General features: G+C 38.8%; 1 protein-coding gene and 1 pseudogene across 3 annotated transcripts in view; both read right to left on the reverse strand.

The window, feature by feature from the left end:
• Positions 1 to 25,739, reverse strand: part of LOC108281446 (cyclin-Y-like protein 2) — a 38,482-nt gene that overhangs the window by 3,324 nt on the left and 9,419 nt on the right. For both annotated transcript variants that reach the window (XM_037727448.1, XM_017496996.2), the window contains 5 exons: positions 15,264 to 15,364; positions 11,933 to 11,968; positions 8,988 to 9,039; positions 8,083 to 8,202; positions 7,020 to 7,186 (listed from right to left, as the gene is read on the reverse strand). In XM_037727448.1, the coding sequence (XP_037583376.1) occupies positions 7,020 to 7,186; positions 8,083 to 8,202; positions 8,988 to 9,039; positions 11,933 to 11,968; positions 15,264 to 15,364 (476 nt within the window). The remainder of the gene's footprint in view (positions 1 to 7,019; positions 7,187 to 8,082; positions 8,203 to 8,987; positions 9,040 to 11,932; positions 11,969 to 15,263; positions 15,365 to 25,739) is intronic.
• Positions 21,492 to 22,910, reverse strand: LOC108281432 (annotated as a pseudogene). The gene has a single exon (XR_001815990.2). The product of XR_001815990.2 is annotated as an elongation factor 1-gamma-like (transcript).

Genomic DNA, 25,739 nt, shown 5'->3' on the forward strand with positions numbered 1-25,739 from the left:
GCAACCCTCTGCTGCATGATTATTCACCTGTCCTGGCCAAAGGTTTTGCTTTTGTTTTTTTGAGACAGGGTCACCCAGGCTTTATAAAGTGCAGTGGCATGATCCTAGCTCACACCAGACTCAACCTCCCAGGCTCAAGTAACCCATGCACCTAAGCCTTCCAAGGCTTGGAATTACAGGCTCATGCCACTCAGCTGGGTGATTTTTAAAAATTCTTTTTGTAGAGACAGGGTCTCACTTTTTGCCCAAGCTGGTTGGTGTTAAACTCCTGTGATCAAGTGGATACTCCCACCTTGGCCTCCCAAAGTGCTGGTATTACAGACATGAGCCACTGTATCCAGCACTTGGTCAAATGTTTAAATAAATATAAAACTACAGTAATCTTACCACTCTCATAGTAATCACTGTAAAGACTTAATTGTATAAAAACAATACCTCAACAGCACATTTGGTTTCTTGCTTTTAAAGTTTCAATGTTTTATCCACTGGCTAAGTCAACAAATGCTTGAAGTTCTCCGGTATGGAAAGCAGTTAGGATATAAGCAGATATGTGGTTTTCTCATTGGTTTCACTGAAAATCCAGCTGAAACCACTTCCAACATTAATTTCCTATTCATATAACCACAAGGCTATGATGGGAATGTCAATCAGATATGTGAATAATCAGCTGACCAGGACTTAATTTACTATAGGAATATATGCACTTCATAATCTCTTTTCTGTATTTCCATAAACATATTTCAACTGTGTAAAATATGGTATTTCATAGAATGATCATGTTTATTAATAGTAGTTATTGAAGAAAACAATTATTACTACAGGATATGTATCTTCTTAGTTTTTGTTATTTTTTAAATGGCTGAATAGCATACCCTTTACAAGCACAGCAAATTTTTGGACTAGAAGCTGCTGGGTTTAACTTAAATGTATATGTGTATGTGTATACATATAAGTTGTTTATCAATAATGTTTTTAAATTTTATTTCAATCATTTTTGAGAAACGTGGTTTTGGTTACATGGATAATTTCCTTAGGAGTGACATCAGAGCTTCTGGTTCACCTACCACTTGAGCAGTGTACCCAATATGTAATCTTTTATTCATCACCCCTCTCCCAACCTCCCCCCCTAGTCCCCAAAGGCCACTGTATCATTTTATGACTTTGGATTCTCATGGAGAATACATGATATTTGGTTTTCCATTCCTGAGTCACTTCACTTAGAATAACGACCTCCAGCTCCACCCAGGTTGCTGTAAAGGCCATTATTTCATTCTGTTTTATGGCTCAGCAGTATTTCATGGTATATATATTTCACATTTTCTTTACCCATTAATTGATGGGCATTGAGGCTGGCTCCACATTTTTACAATTGCAAACTGTGCTGCTATCAACATGCAGGTGCATTTGTCTTTCTCATATGACTCCTTTTCCTTTGGGTAGACACCCAGTGTGAGATTGTTGGATTGAATGGCAGTACTGTTTTCCATAGTGGTTGTACTAGTTTACATTCCCATCAGCAGTGTAAGTGTTCCCTTTTGACCAAATCCATACCAGCATAGATGATTTTTTGATTTTTTAATTATGGCCCATTCTTGCAGGAGTAAGGTGGTATTACATTGTGGTTTTAATTTGCATTTCCCTGATAATTAGTGATGTTTCTGAAGACAAATACATCCTAACAAGACTAACAGATGTTGAAAAGTTTAAAGAAAAATCTGATAGATATTATTTTTAAAAGGTTCAATTTATAGTCAAAAAGAGACCATTATAAATAATCAACAGCAGAGGGACAAGATAAATGTCCATTAAACACTTTGTTGTAATGTTTTTCAATCTCCGAAGATTGTGAGCATAGCTCCTCTTCAGAGCATAGCTCCTGATGCTTCTGCGTTCACAAACGGCACTATGTAGAGCTGGTCATCTTGGGGCTGGCCTTTGTCATCACTGCCTCTGGAGCTCATTTCTCTGTGCATTCTCTGACCTTGGAACTAGAGCTAGAGCCCCACCAGATTAGCTGCAGGTCTTGAGATCAATTTAACTGCCACTATAGTGGAGCTAAGTGTTCAGCATTACAAATTTTGCTCCCTTCAAGAAACCAGTTTACAAGCTGGGCACAGTGGCTCAGGCCTGTAATCCCAGCACTTTGGGAGGCTAAGATGGGTGGATCATCTGAGATCAGGAGTTCGAGACCAATGTGACCCATGGAGAAACAACATGGAGAAACCCCTGAAGAGGGAAATTAAATAATAACAATAGTAGTCTGTAATTGCTACATAATAAAAATTTACTCTGTTGTGTTCAATATAAAACCTAACCCCCAGCTCTGCTTGAAATTAACTAACTTCCTATAAAATCTACCTTATCTACTCTCCCTACTTTCTCAGCAAAGTTCCCAGGCATCTCAAGACTCCTGTTTTTCTTGCAGACCAGCTGCAAGGTCACAGGGTAATATAACACCCAAAGAATGTGCAATGTGTTTCTCAAATGCGATTTTCAAACATAACATACAACACAAGACATGTCACAAGTTAACTGTCCTTTCCTCTGGCTTCTGTAAACCTGTTAGTTGCTGTGTAATCCTGGCTGTATAACAAATCAAGCCCTGTCTTTGTTAGGCTCTCAGCCTTGGGATGTAAATCCGCCAAGCTGGTGACCACCTTAATAAAATCCTCCTGTTTCACCCATTGGTCTCTCCAGGCACCTGAATATTATGTAACGCCCCATCTCTACTAAAAATAGAAAATTAGCCGGGTGTGGTGGCACATGCCTGTAATCCCAGCTACTCAGGAGGCTGAGGCAGGAGAACTGCTTGAACCCAGGAGGTAGAGGTTGCGGTCAGCCAAGATCACGCCATTGCACATTGTTGCCTAGGCAGCAAAAGCAAAACTCTGTCTCTCTCTCTCTCTCTGTCTCTCTCTCTCTCTCTCACACACACACACACACAAACACACACAGAGAAAAGAAACCAGTTTACAGATTGACGACAGTAGTGATTAAGAGAACTTTAGCTTCTGCAACTTTCAAATGACATTCATTTTCTGTTAAATCCTTTACTAAAATGGCTACTAGCAACATCACCATGACAACTCAGTTTATACTATGAGCAAATTGGTAACTTAGCAGCCATTTGAACAGCAACCAAACATAACTAGTCTCTTCTTGGTTACAAGAAGCCTCATTTCAATTGTAAATACACACTGTGTTAATTCTGAATGAAAGTCTTTAAAATTTTTGGGGGGTACATTGTAGGTGTACATTTTGTGGGGGCATATAAGATTATTTGATACAGGCCTATGATGTGTCATAATCACAGCAGGGTAAATGGAAAATCCATCACATCTGAAGCGTGTATCTTTTTATTTATTTATTTTTACAAATAATTCAATTATACTCTTTTAGTTACCGTAAAATGTACAATTAAATAATTCTTGACTGTTCTCACCCTGTTGTGCTATCAAATACGAGATGTTATTTATTCTTTCTGAACAAATGTGTGCACCTATTAACCATCACCCCTTACTCCTCTCATCCTCCATACTACTTCTACCAGCAGCTGCAAACAATTCTCCTACTCTATATCTTCATGAGTTAAATTGTTTTAATTTTTAGTTCCCACAAATCAGTGAGAATAGGTGAATTTTGTCTTTTTGTGTCTGGCTTATTTCACTTAACATTTCCATCCATGTTGTTGCAGATAACAGGATCTCATTCTCCTTATGGTTGACTAGTGCTCCGTTGTGTATATGAACCATTTTCTCTAGCCACTCATCTGTTGATGAATACTCAGAATGCTTCCAAATCTTGGCTGTTGTGAATAGTGCTGCAACATACATGAGAGGCAGGTATCTCTCTGATATGCTGATTTCCTTTCTTTTCGATTTATACCCAGCAGTGAGATTCCTGGACCATATGGTGGGTCTATTTTTAGTTCTGAGGACCTCCAAACTGTTCTCCGTAGTGGCTGTATTTAAATTACATTCCCACTGACAGCGTACAAGGGTTACCTTTGCTCTATATCCTAGCCAGCATTTGTTATTGCCTGTTTTTACAACAAGAGCCATTTTAAGTGCGGTGAGATGATCTCTCATTGTAATTTTGATTTACATTTCTCTGAACATCAACGATATTGATGTTGAGTATCTTTTCATATACCTGTTTGCCATTGGTATGCCTTTCTGAAGGAGTTTTCAAACAGGTCTCACTTTGTCAATCAGGTTGGAGTGCAGTGGCAGAATCACAGCTCACTGCAGCCTTGACCTCCCAGGCTCAGGTAATTTTCACATCTAAGCCTTCTAAACAGCTGAAATTACAGGCACATGCCACCAAGCCTGCCTAATGTGTCCTCTTTTCAGAAATGTCTATTCAGATATTTTGCCCATTTTAAAAATCAGATTGTTATTCTTTTTTCTATGGAGTTATTTGAGCTCCTTAGTATTCAGGTAATTAATCCCTTGTCAGATAGTTTTCAAATACCTTCCCCCATTCTGTGGGTTGTCACTTCACTTTGTTCAGTGTTTCCTTTGTTGTGCAGAAGCTTTTTAACTTGATGTGACCTAATTTGCCCATTTTTGCTTTGGCTGCCTGTGCTTATAAAACATTATACAAGAAACATTTGCCCAGTCCAATATCGTAGAGAGTTTTCCCACTGTTTTATTTTAGTTTCATATTTGAGGTCTTAGATTTAAATCTATTTTTAGTTTTTTAAAAGACAGAGATGCTGCATTGCCCAGACAGTCTCGAACTCCTGAGTTCAAGTCGTTCTCCCATCTTGGCCTTCCAAAGTGCTGGGATTACAAGTGTGAGCCACCATGCCCAGCTTAGACTTACATCTTTAATCCATTTTGATTTGATGTTTGTATAAGGTAAGAAATAGAGGCCTGGTTTCATTCTTCTGCATGTGGATATCCAGTTTTCCCAGCATCCCTTACCGACGAGACTGTCATTACCCCATTGTATGTGCTTGGCACCTTCACAGAGAATGAGTTCACTGCAGATGTATGAATTGGTTTCTGGGTTTCTATTCTGTTCCATTGGGTTATGTGTCTGTTTTTAATCACAGTGCCATGCTGTTCTGGTTACTACAGGTGTAGAGGGTAATTTGAAATTAGATAATGTAATTCCCCCAGGTTTGTTTTTGCTCAGGTTAGCTTTGGATATTTGTAGTTGCCTATATATTTCAGGATTCATTTTTATTTCTATTTCTGTGAAGAATGTCATGGCTTTTTGCAGAATTGTGGAGGTTCCACATTGGTGGTCTGAGATCAGATCTGAAGGAATTCTCTAGATTAATGGACAGAGACTCGCTTCTTCACTTACTTTCCCACAAATGAAGTCTGTCTCTCTGTGCTAAGCTGCCTGGAGCTGGGAGAGGCTGATACAAGCACCGCTGTGGCCATGACCTCTGGGACAGCACTAGGTCTGTCCAGATGGCACTAGGAGTTGCAGTCCTTGTGACCTAGACAGCCTTTCAGGTTCATTAAGGGCCCCAGACTATTTTATCCCATGGCAGCCAGGCTTTCACCACACAAGTTGCAACCACGGGGATGAATAATTCCCCTATGGTTGGGGCTAGTCTAAGTGTTTTTTCTGTGGGTGGGCTTTGGGTGGATTCAGCTTTGTTTTGCGTTCTGCTATGATGAGGCAGCACTGAGTTAAGGCAAAGTCCCACAGCTGCTGTGCTCCCTTCCCCAAGCACTAGCCTCTCTCCTTGCCACAGGTTCACAGTGGTGGCATCAACAATTCAAGACTGTCTTTTCTATGCTCTTCAGTGCCTCTTTCACTGATACGACATTAAAACCACGTCATATGAACAATTAAATAATTTTCAGTTCTTATGGAGGTGCTTTTTTATTTAGATAGTTGCTAAAGTTGTTATTCCTGTGGGAAGCACAATTGGCAGAGACTTCTATTTGTGACTGCATACATCCTGAATCACAGTCTTATCTGGAGTAATAGGCAAATGTAAAAACAAAGAAACAAAGAAACAAACAAAAAACAAAAATCTCTTGCCACTGCCTGAGGATCTTCATCTTCATACGCTTCATGTACTTCTATGTCATCAAGAGGCGTTCCTTCAGATTTTCCTAAGTGTCACTCACAAAGCCATTCTCACTGTCTAGTGGACACTGTGAGAGCCTGTGCCGGAAATGCCTCCCTGGCTCACCCTACCAACCAACTCCAAGACCCTTCCCTTTACAGCAGTCATGAGGCCAGGCTGAAAGACCCATGAAGCTCCTATTTCAGTGTCATGTTGCCATCTATGAGCAATCCCATGATTCAGCAAGATTTCTTGCATTCTCATAGATACCTTGGGACCCCCCAAGTGCTGCTGTGGTTGCATTAATGCCCCGGGAACCTCCTGAGTGTGGTGAGCACAGGGTGATTCCCCAGCAATGTTTCTCAGACTGCCTCAGGGAAACACTGGAACTTCTAACTCATCAGCCCAGTGATGCAACACTCCTAATGGGGAGAGGACAAGGGCACAGGGAACTGTGGCTATTCTGTATCTCAAGGTTTCTATAAAACGGATCTTCAGAGAAAAGCGGGAGAACACCAGCAAATGCAAATACACAACGTATGGCTCAGGGTGAAGCTATACTTCACAATGCAGAGGCCCCAAACCTGTCAATGGGCAAACAATTATTTCAAAGGCCAGATATGCGCTCCTCACAAAGGGACTATAACTTGTAGACAGCTTGTAAAAGCTGTAAGGAAATTGATTGTACTATCATGTTTCTCATTGTACACTGGTAAGATATTTGCCAAAAACATTCACCAGAAAAAGACTTTTCCATTTATGAGATCATTACAATGGCAATTTACCAAGACCTACCAAAGAAGAGTGAAAAATATGAACTGTTCTTTTAAAGCTGGGGAGAAAGAGTATGTGGTATTTATGCCCATTCTTATTATCTGCATAATATAACCTTTAAAAGTATTTCTCAAAGTGCTTACATTTATGGGAGCAAATAAAGTATTCAAAAATGGTTAGAAAGTTCACAAAAACTGTACAAACTCACATATGGTCAACTGTAATTTTCTCAAAGAGCTTGCATAAGTTCTCATTGCACTGAGCCACATTGCTCCCAACCTTGACGACAAGAAGAATGGCCCCAAAGACAATCCTCCTCCAGTTGGTTGGGCAAATATTGATATCAGCACACTCTAGAAGTCTTCTTACGTATACCTGCAAAACAGAGCACTGGCCTTTGATTTAGCTCAGTTTAAGTGCTGTGATAAGAACACCTATGAAAAACCAGAAAACTTCTGGTTTTGACCAGAAAGTAGATGCCTTTTGTTCTTATGTTCTACAGAGACTTTGTTTCATCAGGTTAAGTAAGGGGCCATATCACAATCAGAGCCCAAATATTTCTGCTACCTACTCTGCCCAGCGGGGGTAGATTAACACATCCAAGGAAGAATGAACTGAGGGCAGTAGCTCTCAATCACAACATACATGAGAACTGCCTGGGGATACACCCTGGGACTCAGCTTAGACCTACAATGGCACGCATTCCTGCCCATGAACCAGATGGTCTTGTTACTGCTCTTCATTCCAAGCCCTCCGCATGCCCTGGATGTGTGTGCACTGCGTGTGCATGTGTCCACTAAAGTGTGGGGGGAGAAATCAGAAATCCCTCCGGCTGCCTTTAATAGCAATTGTTCTGTATGAGAAATGCAATGCAACATTTAAGCCATAATGATGATTCAACTCAAATGTGTGTATTTGCTTTCATAAGTTTCTCTTAAAGATCTGAGATAATTTCAGAAACCAACTTTCATTTAAAATCAGGATCATACTACCCTGTTTACAAGATCAATTTCTTTTTTTTTTTTGGAAATAGAGTCCTGCTCTGTTGCCTAGGCTGAAGTACACTGACTTGATCTCGGGTCACTGCACTCTGCCTCCTGAGTTCAAGCAATTCTCTTGCCTCAGTCTCCCGAATGGCTGGGACTACAGGGGCGTGCCACCATGCCTGGCTAATTTTTGTATTTTTGGTAGAGACAGGGTTTAACCACATTGGCCAGGTGGCTCTACAAGACCAATTTCTAAAGATGCTTTATAAATAGAAAATATCTTACCAAGCTTATGATTGTTAAGTAAGCATTTAGCTTTTTGGCTTTGCACAGGGTACGCAAAAATCTTAAAATCACTTTGTGTGTAGGATCATACTTAAAGTATTCTTCCACAACCTCTCCTTGCTGAAAGAAGAAAGGATGCAATGTAAGTATCCATTGAAGAGAAAACCTGAAGTGCTCTTAAGACAGCAGTGTTCACATTTGTGCCCATGTATCATTTACAATAATTTTGATTGGGGAGATATCTTTCAGTTTTTACAATAAGAACAGTGGGATCTTAAAATACTGTAATGATTTAATACTCATCAACATTCACTTAAAAATCATATCAGGTAAAGTTCAGAAAATTTTTGTTCTTTTTTAGTCTTTGCCCCACATAATTCTATCCAAATGTAAGCTACTCTTAGGCTTTAATGTCTTACTGATGGTATGTCACTCTCTGCAATAAACTTTGAGAAAATACAGTTTCCTGTAACCATGACGCTCTAAGCCTACGGTGTTAAATACAATAGTCACTAGCCACAGGTGGCTATTATGTACTTGAGGAAGTACATTTTAAAATTTTTATAACATGTAGGTTGATTTAAACTTAAATTATTTTTAACTCTCTTCATAAAAGTCATGCTTCTGTGTTAAAAGTATTTACATATACTCATATTGCTTGATGCTACTAATAACTGTCTTTTAAAAGATACATTTTCTGTTATTTCGATAGTAGATTTACTCATACTAGTTCACTAACTAAACAGAGCTGCAGATCAGTTCTTATTCTAACACATTCTTTCTACAACACCTAAGGGGACTAAATGCAACATGAAATGGGGAGGATTTAAAGATGGCTTTGACATCAGCATGAAACAAATACAAGTCTATGATGAAAATACAACCTCAATAAAAGTGCCACTTACGTTAAATGGGAATATACGTTCGTCAAATATTTCCAAAGTTCTATTTTCATCTCTATAAAATAAGAATGTGCATTACTTCAAAAACTGTGAATATCGTAGTATAACACCTGTTTAGTATAATAATGCCTCCTATGTGCTTTGGTGTTTACTTCACCAAAGCAAACAGTTTTTACAAATTCTTCTCCTGGATCCTGAATTGCAGAATGTTTCCCGACCTCTTCTTCCTCCACACATCATATCCTGTACTGTGAAGTCTGTCACAATAACCAGTCAGAGCTGCCTATAGGTATTGACCCTCCCTAACAGGCAATGGCAATAAACCAAACATATTTTCTCTCTTCTTAACCGCACATTGAAACACAAGAATGTTTTACAAAGCAGTAGTGGTGGGCAATAAAGTCTTTAGGACTTTAATAAATGTACATGTGATTCTGATTTCCTAGCTTCCTTGCTTTTTAGTCCTCTGTAGTATACTTTCATGATGAATTTATTTTCTGTTGTTTGAATTAAAAACTCATCTGCCCTTTTATTTTAAAAGAGCCTAGTCTTTGATTAACTTTAAATTTTGTAAAACTAATGCATTCTGCCTGTGTGATATACCAGTGGTTCTTGAAATGTGCTCTGTGGACCTCTGGGGATCCTGAAGACCCTTTCTGAGAAGGCCTAAGAAGTCAACCCTGTTTTGTTTTCTTTTTCTGAGATGGAGTTTCACTCTTGTTGCCCAGACTGGAGTGCAATGGTGGGATCTTGGCTCACTGCAACCTCCGTCTCCCAGGTTGAGTTGATTCTCCTGTCTCAGCCTCCCGAGTAGCTGGGATTACGGGCACCCACCACCACACTCAGCTAACTTTTGTATTTTTAGTAGAAATGGGGTTTCTCCATGCTGGCAAGGCTGGTCGTGAACTCCTGACCTCAGGTGATCCATCTGCTTGGCCTCTCAAAGTGCTGGGATTACAGGCCTGAGCCACTGTGTCTGCTGGACACTGTTCTGATAATCATACTAATTCAACCTCAGAAAGCTGATACAAAAAAATTTTTTTTAATTAAGAAAGTAATACAAAGACACTGACTACTTTTTCATAGACACTTGCCGTAACTGTATAAAAGCAACAGTGGATAAAACTGCTGGTTTCTCAGCCTAAATCAAGACAGTGGTACCAATTACACCGGTAGTAATTCTGTTCTTTATTGTCCCTTACAGTTAAAAAGCAGTCTAAAGTAATTAAGAATGTCTTTGTTGAGGTGGTAAAAATTAATGGTGTTACTAAATCTTGACCTGTCTTTTTGATATTCTGAATCAGTAGAAAGCTAAGAAGAAGCACTTCTGCTGACTGCAGTATGACTGTGTTTAAAAAAAAAATCATGATTTAATTGTGAGCGGAACAATCACTTTTTTCACAGAACATCATTTTTATTTAAAAGTACTACTGTGCCGGTGCAATGGCTCACACCTCTAAAATCCAAACCCTTTGGGAGACAAAGCAGGCAGATCGCTTGAGCTCCTTGAGAAGTTCGAGAGTAGCCTAGGAAGCATGGTAGAACTCTGTCTCTACCAAAAACACACAAAAATTAGCCAGATGTGGTGTCACACCTCTGTGGTCCCAGCTACACAGGAGTCTGAGGTGAGAGAATTGCTTCAGCTGAGATCATGCCAATGTACTACAGCCAAGTGACAGAGTGAGGCTCAGTCTAAAAAAAAGGGACAACTATCATTCTCAAAAATAAATGAACTGAGGTTGTCACTTCAAGGAAAATAAGCATGTGTTCCCAATGATAAATTAAGCTTTCCTGAGGACTTTGAAAATCTCGCTCCTTCTACTGTAGGCTTGACAGCTTTTCAATACTTAAAGACTTTTAAAATAATATTGGTGGTTAAAAGTGATTTTTGACACAATAAAACATAAACCAATATATTCCAAATAACTAATGCATGATAATATAAATGCAAGTATGGGGGGAAAGATCCATTTACCATGCAAGACAGATTAGTGAGTACTGACCAAATAAATTTATTAATATGTATAATACCACTGCAACTAATTTTAAAAAGTAGCACTTGCCAAGTTTTCACTTACTATTAAATACACACAGCTGTCTCAAAGCTTTAAAAATGCACCTTTTACCAACTACATACTTGCATGAGATTAGGTCATGTCATTGCTTCCCTTTTTTGACTATAGGCATGCACTATCATGCCCAGCTATTTTTTGTATTTTTAGTAGTGATGGGGTTCACCACGGTGGCCAGGCTGGTCTCAACCTTCTGACCTCAAATGAATCTGCCCACCTTGGCCTCCCCAAAGTGCTGGGATTGCAGGTGCCTCCCACCACACCTGGCCATCTTATTGCTTCTTAAGGCAAATTGCAAAGAAAGACCTAGAGAATCCAGCTATCTTCTATTAAGTGCGACATTCAAGGTTTTCAATAATATAAATACATGACACACTTTTTACTCAACTTTTTGTTGTAGAAAATCTATTTTCTCATTAAAAATTTTATGTTAACATTTTGTTCTCAAGGAGTATTTTCTGTTGTCACAACCTGGATCATGGGTTACTACTGACATCTACTTGGTACAGGCCACCAGTTCTGCTAAACTTTCTGCAATGCACAGGACAGTCCTCGTGACAAAGCGTTATCAAGGTATCAAGATATCAACAGTAGTAAGGCTGTGAAATCTAAACTAAAAATAGATTTTGAAAAAAATCTCGATTTTATAGTTCTATGACAGTAAATATCAATATCATCAATATAAATACATACTCTTTGAGATTCCCAATCATTTAAGAATTAAAAGTGTTGAGGACCAAAGAAAACACAAATAATTTGCTTGGACATTTTAGTAGGCCCAATACAGCTCATGATGTCTAGAGCTGTGACCTAAAGAGCTGGATAGCTTGCAAAGTAATTAGCCAGAATAACAAGACAGTTTTTTTAAAAGCTCACCTTTCCTTGATAAGAAGATATATCTCCAAGGCCACACTGTGGAAGGAAAAACATTCATAACAATAGATGTTAACATTTGTTAGGTCTGAAGACATTTTTTTAAAAGGGTGTGGTGGAAACTCTCCTAGGAGAACTGAAATTAAAACCTTCTAGTTCAGAACAGTACCATAAGGGCACTTTCTTGTTTTCATTTCTTGGGTTTTAGCAAAAATATGAGAACAAAAATGCAAGGCAATACAATACACTGTTAGAAAACGTGTTTCTGTAGATGATTATAATATATAAATAACATATTTCCCTGTTATATGTTCTTCTACCCACAAAACCTTTCATCACATGCAATTTATTTTATGTATTTATTTATTGTGTGACCCAGAGTCTTGCTCTGTAGCCCAGAGCAACCTTGGCTCACCACAACCTCCACCTGCTGAGTTCAAGCAATTCTCATGCTTCAGCCTCCCAAGTAGCTGAGACTACAGTTTGGTGCCACAATGCCCAGCTAATTTTTGTATTTTTAGTAGGGATGAGGTTTTGCCATGATGCTCAGGTTGATCTCACACTCCTGGCCTCAAGTGGTCTGCCTGCCTCAGCCTCCCAAAGTGCTGGGATTACAGCTTGAGCCGCCAAACCATGACTCATGCAATTTATATCTATGTGTACATATGTTTAAATTTCAGCCACACAGTAGTGGTTTCTTTTTTAAGATGTTAGGTCCTGCATTTTAGTTTAGTTCACTGTCTCCTACCCACCCATTTTTTAAATTATTTCCCAAAAAATGCATAACATAATGAAAGTGCTTTATAACAAATAAAATTATTGGAAATTGCTTTTGCATAATTGTTAGAAAATATATTAGTAAACATAAGCTCACATGACATCAATGACAGGTACAGCAATCCTAAAATAAGCAGTGCCAACAAGGTAGTGTAACACGACACAGTATAATATCAATTGCATGTATCTTCAGTTAGTTTAACTGAATTATTTATGAACAGATAGAACTCTTCAGATATATGTAACTGTATTCCTAAGTTACCCACTGATGCTGTGTATCAGCAAACAAGAGGTTCTCTTATGTAAGTTATGTGATTCCATTTGCCCTCAGCATCTGCAATGAGGTTCGAAATAACTGAGGGAAGGCAAATCTCAATTTTAGTAATAGCACTTTTTAAAAAGCCTGTAACATTAGCACTTCAGATGGATATGTCTATAGTGCTTCAAGTAGCTTTCATCTCTGAAATAATTTAAAAATCACAGAATTTGAAGTTATATGCTGGAAAGGACCAATGACCTTACAAGACATTTAATTCAACACTTATTTTACAGGTCAGGGAAACAAATCTTAAAACTGACTTTCCCAAGGTCCCAACAAATAGGAGCAGTTTCTTGCCCTAAACTCAAATTAGGCAGTGGCTCTAAATTTTGCTGCATAATAAAATCACCTGAGAAGCTTTAATAACTGCCTGATTTTCAATAATTAGCATTGGATATAACTTTGGCCATCAGGGTTGTTGGTAAAAGTTTCCCAGGTGATTTCAAAGCAAAATTTGAAATGATTGAGTTGGGGTGAAAATCAGAATCTTCTGGGATGCTTTTCTTCACATAAAGATGCTATGTTTTCCTAAAAGGCTTCTCAGTGCCTGGAGATAGAGGGAAAGTGGAGATTGGAGGACACATGTATTTGCAGACATGTATTTTGAAGACAAACTTTGCAAAAGTGATCCCAATGAGTTCCACCTATCCCACTGATAACGGTGGACTACTAACTTGTGATGAACATTTTTCAAAATCTTTTCCCGAAGCCAATTTGCCCTATTAATTTGCTCAATAAACCTCTATTTCACCAAGAGTGAATACACCAAATGCTCATTTCTCAAACTTGCTGATGGCAAATTAAAACTTACTTTACTTTTGAAAGTAGACTTCTAAAAATTAGAAGAATGAGGAAAAAAGCATGAAATCTGTTTGAACAAGGCTATCTTCAAAGCTACTTTGGAATTCTATGCTAACACATAAAAATCGTTTGAATTCAAAAGCAGCCAGGGACTTTAGCCAAAGTAGTTTGTTTGTTTGTTTGTTTGTTTTTATGCTCAAAAATTTAAGAGATAGCCAGGTGTGGTGGCTCATGAGTATAATCCCAGCACTTTTGGAGGCAGAGGTGGGCAGATCACCTGAGGTTGAGAGTTTGAGACCAGCCTGGCTAACACAGAGAAACCTCAACTCTCCAAAAAAAAAAAAAAAAAAAAAAATCAGCTGGGTGCGGTGGTGCCTGACCGTAATCTTAGCTACTTGGGAGGCTGAGGCAGAACTGATTGAACCTGGGAGGTGGAGGTTGTGGTGAGTCAAGATGGTGCCACTGCACTCCAGTCTGGGCAATAAGACAAGAGCACAACTCCATCTCAAAAAAAAAGAAAGAAAAAGAAAAAGAAAAAAGATTGAAGAAACTTGGCTGACTACAGACATTTAGTGATTACTCAATAGGTCCCAAAGCTCAGCACTTAAGACATAATTTGATTCCAATTTCTGCTGAAACACAATTTCATCTCAACTATTGTTATAAGGGAGGGAGGAAAGTGACATTATTATGAGCGTAAACCTGCCATTTTTAATTAAAGTAAAAGTTACTGACAAATGAATTAGCTAAAAAGGCTAGTGCATTCAAAACAAAATTGTTTATAAGCTAGCTAGTTATATTTCCAGAATGAAAAGTAAACTTAAATATAAGGACACTAATATTCTAAATTAGCACTTTCCAAACTGTGCTCTAAAAATCAACACTCATAACCAAGGAGATGATAATAATGATCACTGGACAGCCCCTGTGGTGGTGGTGTTGGTGGTTGTTCTTTTTAAAAAACAAACTTCATCTCAGAGTGCTCTCAAAGTGCATCTTTGTGGCCCATGAGGTGCTTATGCACAATGGGAGAAATTCAAATGCAGATACAATGTGGTGCCAGAGGAGAAAAAGCTGTTCCTTCTTCTAAGACTAATGTCCAAAGTAGTACACATTGACTTAGGCCTGCAACACATTGAGAAACTAATTTTTAACAAAAAGCATTCAATAAAGGGAACCTGTCCTTCTTACTGCATTCAACATTCTCTTAAGGCATAAAGGCATCAAATAAATAGCAACACTTTTTCTGAAATTGCTTATTTGCTAAGAGATTTTTCCTTCCACTACGATGTAGAAGATGAAAAGAGAAATTGATACTTAATATTTAGAATCTGGTATCAATATTTAGTTGACTCCAATTTCTTAAACTGATTGAAGAGGACAACCAAATGGCTAAAATAATTTTAATCTGTCCCTTGGCAGTATAGTGGTACTCACGATTTTAGTGTCATTTTAAAATGAGGGCAGCTGGCTGTGGTGTCTTCCAGGAAAATTGTCGAGCATGAGTTGAATTTTGAAGAAAAATAATATGTATCTATCTAAAGAGGAAGGGAAGGATAAGGTAAACTTATCAAAGTGTGTTTTTTTTTCTCAGTTAAAATATCAAATGACAAAGCACTAAGATATTTCTTACACTCCATGAACTGCCTGAGTGTGATACCATGTGCACTGTATAGAAAAACCATTGGAGGCTCTTAACTTCCAGAGATGATATTGAGGTATGGGTTAGAAAATGCTGCTCTTAATATGCTACCTGTCATCAAACCTAACAAGGATTTTATGAATTCTCTTCATATATAATGACAAAAGTTTAAAATACAATTTCATTGTTTTTTTCTACCATGATATAAAGCAGCTGAGAATTTCTATTAATTTATTACAATAAAATGTAATGTATTAAATAATACTGGTACATGAGAAATTTATTGCAATGAATACAAGACTCATGTATTTACAAACTTACTAATCCTACATGTATTATTTCAGGCAATATTGTGACAAAACAGGTGTGTCACATTCAGAGGTTCTGTGTGCCAGGGTTCCTAGGCCACCACCAAGTGAGGAAGCCATTGGTTGCTCTAGTCCTGCTTTCTTATGTGGAGGATAAAAAGGTTATCACTTAAACATTCTCTCACACCCTGAAAACAGATAACTTAAAAATTTAACTTTCACTTCATGTTTAAATAAGACTACCATGACATGACTCAAATGAAACTCTCAGAGAATACTTGCCATTCATTTCAGAAGTTGATTAATTTCATTCTATAAATCATCTGACCTGCACCTAGGCATTTTCCTGCTATACCCTTGCTCTCTGCCTAGAAGACTGTTTTTCTCTCTCCTTGTTTCAGCAAGCTTGATTCCATCTACCTTCTTGAATCTTTTTGTCAGCAGCCACACAAAAAAAACTTTTGTTTTTGTTTTTTTGTACACTAATTAATCAAATTCACTGCTGGTTACAGGATACTAATTCTTGCCCAGTATTTCCCTCATGAGAAAGTATGCCTCTCCATAAGAGTAAGGGAGGGCTCTTACTGTTTCTATCTCCAGCTGCTGAGCACAGAATTTTGAGTAAATCAAAAATTTTGACAAGTATTTAATACATTAATTTAGTTATAATTTGGAAAATAAGTCTTACTACATTTAATTACACCAAAAACACTCCTAACGGTTTACTGTTTATAGGTATTATTTAAGGTAGTCAACAAAAAAGAAATAAATCATCTAACTGCAGTCAGCATGAATAAAGAGTGTGAAATTTTATGATCTTTAACAAGAAATGGAAGAGGTTATATAGTAGGTTAATAACAAAAACTAGAAGATAATTATACCTAGTAATTTAGTAAGTCAAAACCAAAGGCTTACCATCAAAGGTCCATGTAGAGGTCTTTCACTTCCTTGGTTAGGTCTATTCCTAAGTATTTTATTTTATTTTTGCAACTATTATAAAAGGGGCTGAGTTCTTGGTTCGATTCTCAGCATTCGCGGTTACAGTACAACAGAGTTACTGATTTGTGTACACTAATTTTGTCTACTGAAACTTTGTTAAATTCATTTATCAGTTTCGTGGAGCTTTCTGGTGGAGTCTTTGGGGTTTTCTAAGTATAAAATCGTATCATCAACAAACAGTGACAGTTTGACTTCCTATTTACTGATCTGGATGCCCTTTATTTCTTTCTCTTGTGTGATTGCTCTGGCTAGGTCTTCCAGTACTATGCTGAATAAAAGTAGTGAGACTGGGGCATCCTTGCCTTGTTCCAGTTCTCAAGGGGAATGCTTTCAACTTTTCCCTCTTCAGTATTATGCTGGCTGTGGGTTTGTCATAGACGGCTTTTATTATATTGAGGTATGACCTTTGTATGCCCATTTTGCTGAGGGTTTTCATGATAAAAGGATGCTGGATTTTGTCAAATGCTTTTTCTGTGTCTATTGAGATGATCATGTGATTATTGTTTCGAATTCTGTTTATGCGGTGTATCACATTTATTGACCTGTGTATGTTCAACCATCCCTGGATCCCTGGTATGAAACCTATTTCCTCATGGTGGATTATCTTTTTGATATGCTGTTGGAAACCACAAAACATTGCTGAATGAAATGATGGACACAAACAAAAGGAAAGACATCTCCTGCTCATGAATGGGTAGTATGAATATTGTAAAAATGACCATACTGTCAAAAGCAATCTACAAATTTAATGAAATTCCCATCAAAATACCATCATCCTTCTTCACAAAACTAGAAACAAATAATACTAAAATTGATATGGTACCAAACAAGACTCCACATAGCAAAATCAAAATTAAGCAAAAACAAAAAATCTGGAGGCATCAATCACATTCCCTAATTTCAAACTCTACTATAAAGCCATAGTTATCAAAACGGCATGAAACTGGTATAAACACAGGCACATACATCAATGGAACAGAAGAAAGAACCCAGAAATAAACCTGAATATTTATAGCCAAATGGTCTTCAACAAAGCCAACTAAAATATAAAGAAAGCAAATCCTATTCAACAAATGATGCTGGGATAATCGGCAAGCCATATGAAGGAGAATGAAACTGGATCCTCAACTATCACCATACACAAAAATCAACTCAAGATGGATCAAGCACATAAATCTATGCCTGAAACCATAAAAATTCTAGAAGACAACCTTAGAGAAACCCTTCTAGACACTGGCTTAGGCAAAGACTTCATTACCAAGAACCCAAAAGCAAATGCAACAAAAACAAACAGGTAGGACTTAACTGAAGAGCTTCTGCACAGGGAAAGGAACAATCGGTAGAGTAAACAGACAACCCACAGAGTGGGAGAAAGTCTTCACACTCTATATATCTGACAAAGGGCTATTACCCAGAATCTACAAGGAACTCAAAGAAATTACAATTTACAAATTTCAATTACAAAAATACGGAACCAGCCCATATGCCTATCAGTCAATGAGGGGATAAAAAATTGTGATATACGTGTATATATTTTATATGCATATTTTATATATACATATTATATCTATATATTATATCTATATATGATGGAATGCCACTCAGTTACAATAAGGAATAAATTAATGGCATTCCCAGGAACCTCGATGGAATTGGAGACTATTACTCTAAGTGAAGTAACTCAGGCATGGAAAACTAAACATTGTATATTCTCATTCGTATGTGGGAGCTAAGCTATGAGGATGCAAAGGCATAAGAATGATACAACGGACTCTGGGGACTCAGGGGAAAGTGTGGGAAAAGGGCGAGGGATAAAAGACTACAAATCAGGTTTAGTGGATACTGATCAGGTGATGGGTGCACCAAAATCTCACAAATCATCACTAAAGAACTTACTCACATAACCAAATACCACCTGTTCCCCCCAAAACCTACGGAAATAAAAAGTAAATAAATTACAGCAATCTTCTCAGCAAACATAAATAAAATAAAAACTAAAGTTTACGTTTTTCTCTATCCTTTTTGGCAGGACAAATTTTAGGCATGTTTTTAAACTAGCAATAACTTTTATCCTTTTTCTGAGACAAGGTCTGACTTTGTCACCCAGGCTGGAAGGCAGTGGTGCAATGATGGTTAACTGCAGCCTCAAACTCCTGAGGTCAAGCAATCCTCTGCCTCAGCTGCCTGAGTAGGTAAAACTAAAGGCATATGCCACCATGCCTGGCTAACTTGTTATTTCACCATTTTGTAGAGATGAGGTCTTGCTATGTTGAACAGGCTAAAAATAAACATATAGCTAGTGCTCGACTTGCGACCACGATTGGTTCCGACAGACCCGTCGTAACACGATTTGGTGGTAAGTTGAGTAGGCTATATGTACAGTACTGTGAAGTGATGTTATAAAAATCTTTAAGTCATATTTTATCATAATTTTCTTTCATTATTGTTATATATCATAATTTTCTTTGTTCATTTTATGCCATTTGTATCATCTCTACACCATTTTGTTTCTTATTTTTACGTTCATCAGGTTTAAGTAAAACACTGCATTACCAGAACAGCTGGTTTAATATTTGCAAAACATACAAAATTACAAAATACAGGTGCATACAAAAATACAAAATACAGGTGTAAAAAATACCATAGGAAACATTTTCCCAATTGCAAAACATATCAAAATATGTAAACATGTATGAAACATTTTATTGGTCCCTGGTGCTTGGCTGAGGATCGTTGATGTCATCATCTGAGGCAGCAGTTGGGGTTACCGGAGCTGGTTTTTTCATAAACATGGTGAGCTTTGTCTGAATGGTATGTTTCTTTTTTCCTTCATAAATTTCACGATACGGATGAAACACACCATGAGCCATCCGTTCAATCCTTGCAAATCGTTCAATGTTTGGGTCCATTGCTTCGAAATGTGTAAGAATTTTATTGAGTAAAGATAAACCGTCTGATAATCCCTTAGTGGTGAACTTTCTTAATGGCTCCTCCTCTTTCTCTGCTTTTCTTCTTTCTTCTTCCGCCACTCTTTCTTCTTCCAGTTCGATTAGCTCTTCATTTGTAAGTTCACCGGATTCTCTGTCTAGCAACTCTTCGACATCTTCCATTTCACACTCCAAAGAAAGGTCTTTAGCGAGTTTTACTATTTTTTCCCGAATCGTTTCAAGTTCATGTTCACTGTCAAATCCATCAAAATCATTAACATAGCGCTTAACACAATTTTTCCAGATGCCATTCATGCACTTTGTCATCACAGCCTCCCAGGCGGTAGCGATATTCTTGATACACATCAAAATGTTGCAGTGTTTCCAAAAATCTCGCAATGTTAGTTCTGAGTCAGCATCTATAGTGGATATTGCTTGAGCGAAGGTGGTTCGGAGATAGTTGGCCTTTAATGTAGCAACCGAACCATGGTCCATAGGCTGGATGAGTGGAGTCGTGTTTGGCGGAAGAAAAACAAATTTTACATCTGGATGGAGATCGCCTAGATGTGGTGGGTGTCCAGGCACATTATCGAGTAGCAATAAAATCTTGAAAGGAATATCTTTCTCCAAACAATATTCTCGAACTTGAGGAATAAAACAGTTCATAAACCAGTCTTCAAACAATCCTTGTGTCATCCATGCTTTACGTTGAGAACGAATGTAGACGGGCAGTGTGTGCTTGTTAACATTCTTGAATGCACGCGGGTTGTCTGAGTGATAAATTAAGAACGGCTTCAGCTTAAACCCTGCGATGTCCCCGCCAAGCAGCAGAGTTAGCCTATCCTTAAATGCTTTAAATCCCAGCATGCTTTTGGCCTCTTTGTGAATATAAGTGCGTGCTGGCATCCGTTTCCAAAATAATCCAGTTTCATCAACATTGAAAATCTGTTCTGCTAGATATCCCTCATCTGTAATTAATTCATCCAGACTATCAACAAACTTACGTGCTCCTTCCTCATCTGCACTCGCTGCTTCTCCAATCACTCGAACACTATGCATTTGGAATCTTTTCTTGAATCTCTGGAACCAGCCAGTGCTTGCAACAAATTCTTGACTGTAATCTTCTCCAGCACGCACCTTCAGAGTCTGAAATAGACTCCTCGCCTTCATCTGCACAGTAAAAAGACTTAATGGTGTCCGTTTTTGAATTTGATCTTCCATCCAAATATATAGCAATTTCTCCATTTCGTGGATGGGCCTGCTTCATTGCTTTGTTATAACTGTTGATTGCATGGGTGCAGAACCTTTCACAGCTTCACAAATTCTTTATCTTTCAAAATCGTCAACACAAGTCGAGTGTGATAACTTCGTATCACGTGCGATCACATTCACTTTCTTTCCTCCTTCGTACTGCTTAATTACCTTCATTTTCATGTTGAGATCAATGGCCTTTCTTTCCTTCTTGGCAGACCGAGGCATAGACAAAGACAATTTCCTCTTGATAGACATCTTGGGAGGGGTTTGATGAAAAATATCCAAGACACAAAACATAAATTGCTGTACCGAGTCTGGGATAACAGTTGAAATGGTGCACGCGGAGATGGTAGTGCTGCTGGAAGCTGGTCCGCACTGTTGTACGCCCAGCTGGGCAACGTTTCCACTGCCAGACGCGGAGCAGTCATGGCTAGCAATTGTGGTCGTAAAGTCGAATGTTCGTAAGTGGCATAGGTCGTAAGTTGATCAATACCTGTATCTTAATTAACTTAAACATTTCTTTTTTTTTTTCTTCTTCAATGTTCAGTTTCCTTTAATGACCCCCAGCTCCCTGAAGGGCAGGTGCAGGCAGCGAGGTGATAGCAAGAGATGTTCACTTGAAGATCTTGCCCTGATTGAAGGCTTTGCCCACATGCTGGAAGGCCCCCTCCCAGGAGAAGTACTCTCGAACCAGCGTCTGGGCCTCCTCACTGCCAGGATCCAGTTTCCACCATGTGTATGACTTGCAGTCCACCTGCCAATCTGGACTCAGCGGAAAGGCAAGCTCCTGGCCTCAGAAGACCCAGACTCCAGATATGGAGCTGCTATTGTTGGTTCCAAAGAGGATGATACTGGCAAAGGCATTCTTCCTCAGCTTGTCCAGTTGCTGGAACATTCCAGTGATGAGATTGCAGCTCATGAAGGTCTGAGTGAGTTCTTCAGGGAAGCGATACTCTGAGTACCACAGGCACCAGCCATCCTTATCAAAATGCTCCCAGAAATATGGCAGTGCCACAGAGAGTCTGTCCTCATTGGAGTACTTGCGCTTAAATTCATCCAACACAAAGGTACTCTTGGGCAGGTGAGCAAAGGTGTCTTTGGCCTTGGGCTCAGCAGCCAGCGCCTGCTCACATTCATCCATCTTCTCCTCAGGAGCAGGGGCAGCTGCCTTTTTCTCCTCCTTCTGCTCAGCCTGGGGCTTCTGCTTCTCTTCCTGTGAACCCTTCTCTTTCCGTGGTGTGTCCCTTTTAGGTTGGCTCTCTGCAAACTTTTTAGCATCAAACTGGGCCATCTTCTCACACAGTTTCACTTCCCCCAAGACAGCCCGGAACTGGGGCTGGTTAATGCAGGTGAGGAACAAGCGGTTGGTATTGGGAAAGGCCTGGCAGAAAGAAGGCTCTAGGACCTGTTTATAAAGCCACAACAAAATGCAGACAACTGTGATGTCAGCCAATGTCACTTGTTTGCCCGCCATAAAAGTCTTCATCTTCAAGTGAGCATCCAGCAGCCCCAGAATTCACCTCATTTCCTCCTTTGCATTCTCAGTGGCCTGTTTGTTGTGGTGCATGATGCCCAAGGTGGGGAACACCCAGGTACTGGCTGGGGGTACTATGTCACTATCAGCAAAGCTCACCCAATGCACCACCTGGGCTGCTGCCTCTGGAGTACTTCCCTGCAGCTCCTCATTGCTCACATAGTAGGCAATGGCATTGCTCTCAAACACACAGAATCCATCGTCACCCTCAAATGCTGGAAACTTGCCGGCAGGAAATTTGCGAAGAAATTCAGGGATGCGGTTGGTTTGGCCAAAGTGGAAGTGGGGTGGTGCAGACAGCACGTGGACCTGAGCCCCGCTGTACTGAGCAGCAATGAGGGCCTTAAAGGCCCTCCAGTTTTCAGGATACGTGTACAGGGTCCCAGCCGCCATGGTGATTCCACAAAGAAAGGGGCAACTTAAATATTTCTAACACTGTGAGCATTCATGAAAACAGGTCCATCTATGTTGTGAAGTAATGGGATAATATGACAGTGTATAAAGCTTGAATGAAAATATCAAATAAGGCCTTAGAAGACAACTGTAACATGCTTATTACAGATACATCACTAAAAAATTGTCTGGGTTAAGATCATTAATGATATTGAAATTAAACTTTGATTTACACTTTAATATAGGTCCTAAATTTGGATTAATATAATAGAGTGATCACAAATTTATTTCCTCTCCCTCTAGACATCCTATTAGTCACAAAATAAAGGTGACACACAGCACCAGGAGAGAAGGTTGAAAAGGGGTAATTTTTAATAAATGCTGAGACATAAAAAGTAGATAAAGGAGTGGTAAATAACACAAAAGCACAACTATGATGCCTAAACAAAGAGACTGGAGGCTGGGTGAGGAGGTTCACGCCTATAGTCCTACCACTTAGGGAGGCCAAGGAGTTCAAGACCAGCTTAGCCAAGATGGTGAAACCCCATCTCTACTAAAAATACAAAAATCCGCTGGTTGTGATGGCAGGTGCCTGCAATCCCAGCTACTCAGGAGGCTGAGACAGAGAATTGCTTGAACCCAGGAGGCGGAGGTTGCAGTGAGCTGAGATCTCACCATTGCACTCCAGCCTGGGAGACACAGAGGAGACGCTTGTCTCAAAAAGAAAAAAAAAAAAGGGGGGGGAAAGTGACTGCAACAGAAGTGAGCAGTTTGTCTTGCAGAACTAAAGGTGGGCTGTGAACTTAGAGGCAAATAGCACTTTGAAAAGTAGTGCAAAATGTAAAACAAAGCCACCAAGGTCAGTTGAAAATCTGTGGTTAGAGACTCACATCACCTGTCTCCCATCTGATAAGAAACTTAGATGTGTGTTCCCTGGATATACCAAACCTGAGAATTTCTGGCTCCCAACTACCATAGATTAAACCTGAGATATAAAGAAAACTATACACCAAAAATGGAACTCCAACTTTCTTCCCTGACTCTGCTTTTGGAAAGCAAGTAGCCAGGCAGAAACTTGGGAGAACACTCTCAAGAAACTAAACTGTCTCGAATAAAGATCCCCAGGTAATACACCGAGGTCTCCCAAATGTAAAGCTAGTTGCTTCTACAACCTCACACTGAGTGCCATCAGTTAACAGAAGTCCTGCTTCCAAATCAAGCAAGCAAGCCAGGGACCACTACACATTGGAGAAAAGCCTCCAACAAGAGATTGAAACAACACACACAAAATTCATGGGACCAGTCAAAATCAGGAGCAAAACTTTTTTTAAAATGTTAAAACACTTTAAAAAAATACATAAAATTCAATAGATATAGTAGAGGATAAACTCATAGCATATCCCAGACGTAGAATAAAAAGACAAACTGAAAAAACTTGAAGGGGAAAAATTGGAAACCAAAGCAGGTCTACTGGTCTAAGCAGCCTAGCGCCTGAATAACATGACTATCAGAAAAAAGGAACAGAGAAAATAAAAAACATTCTCAAAAAGAGAGAGTCTGCAGACTTAGTAGCCTCAGTAAAATGAAAAGATCCCCCGCCAAGCTGTTATTATGAAATTTCAGAATCTCAGAGACAGAAAAGCTCTGAAAAAGCTTCCAAAAATACATAAAACGCGGTTATAAATAACGTGTCACACAATGGCAATAGATTCAAGAACAACACTGTGACGAGAGCACAATTGCAGAATATCTTCAGAACCATAAAATTTAGATTCAACCTAGAAGTTTACTCTCTAACAAGGAAGAAGAATTTTAAGACTGGTCAGATCTCTAAACATCTCTGTCCAGAAAAGTGTGCTTAAGTACAACCAGAGAGGATAACAGGACAGAAGGAAACACAGAATCTAGGCGATCCCTCACAAGGCAGCAGTTATGTGAGATCCCAAAAGACTTTAAAGAGATAGCACAGATAGACTAAGACATCAAGCATATCTAGGGAAAGCCACTCTATACTGAACTAGGATGACAAAAGGCCAAAGAAAGGCTGCCCACCATCTGACAAAAACAAAGAGGAACAGATATGTTTTAGCAGATGGAAAATATCTTTGAAAGGCATGTGATAAATGCTACAACACTTGAGGGGGAGGGATCCGCTGTTAGAAAACAGGCAAATGAATATAGTCAGAAAATTAGCTTCACGCTAAAAAATAATGGCTGTGAAATGTAAATTATATGTAAAATATAACTTAACAATAATTATTATTTTTCAATAAAGTGACAGACCATCCAGAGTCTACTTACTGCATTTGGCTGGATAAACCAGCATAGGCTAGGAAAAAAAAGATGATGCAGAAGAAATGCGGAAGTGCTCAGATTTCAGAAGGATGAAGGAATATGTAATGAAGAGACACAGTGAAAACAACATATAACTCATCAGTGAATAATATTTGGATAGTCATAATCATGTCAATATTACTGATTGAATTAAAAAGTGTGCTACAATTGAAAGAAACAGAGGGAGAAAAATAAGGTCATGGTTAGCAAGAAAGATACGCTTTCACCTGCTGTGACAGAGGGCCAATAGACCATACTGACAACTAACTTAGCTCTTCTGTTTTTGTTATTTCATTAAAAATAAGATTAAATATTTAAAGCAGATCTTTATACCACAACCAACTATTGAAATTTAACTTGAGTGTCAGCAATCCTTAAAAGGTGGGCACACTATGCTGAAGACTTTTCCGGATAAATTTGATAGGAAAGTAGAAGAGATTCAGAAAATCCATGAAATGAGGTCCATCCTATCACCACTGGGTCCCCATTATAATTTAAAGGAATCAAGAGAGACATACTTTT

The sequence above is a fragment of the Cebus imitator genome, unplaced genomic scaffold (assembly GCF_001604975.1).
Source record: "Cebus imitator isolate Cc_AM_T3 unplaced genomic scaffold, Cebus_imitator-1.0 Scaffold11, whole genome shotgun sequence".
In the NCBI taxonomy this organism is placed as follows: Eukaryota; Metazoa; Chordata; class Mammalia; order Primates; family Cebidae; genus Cebus; species Cebus imitator.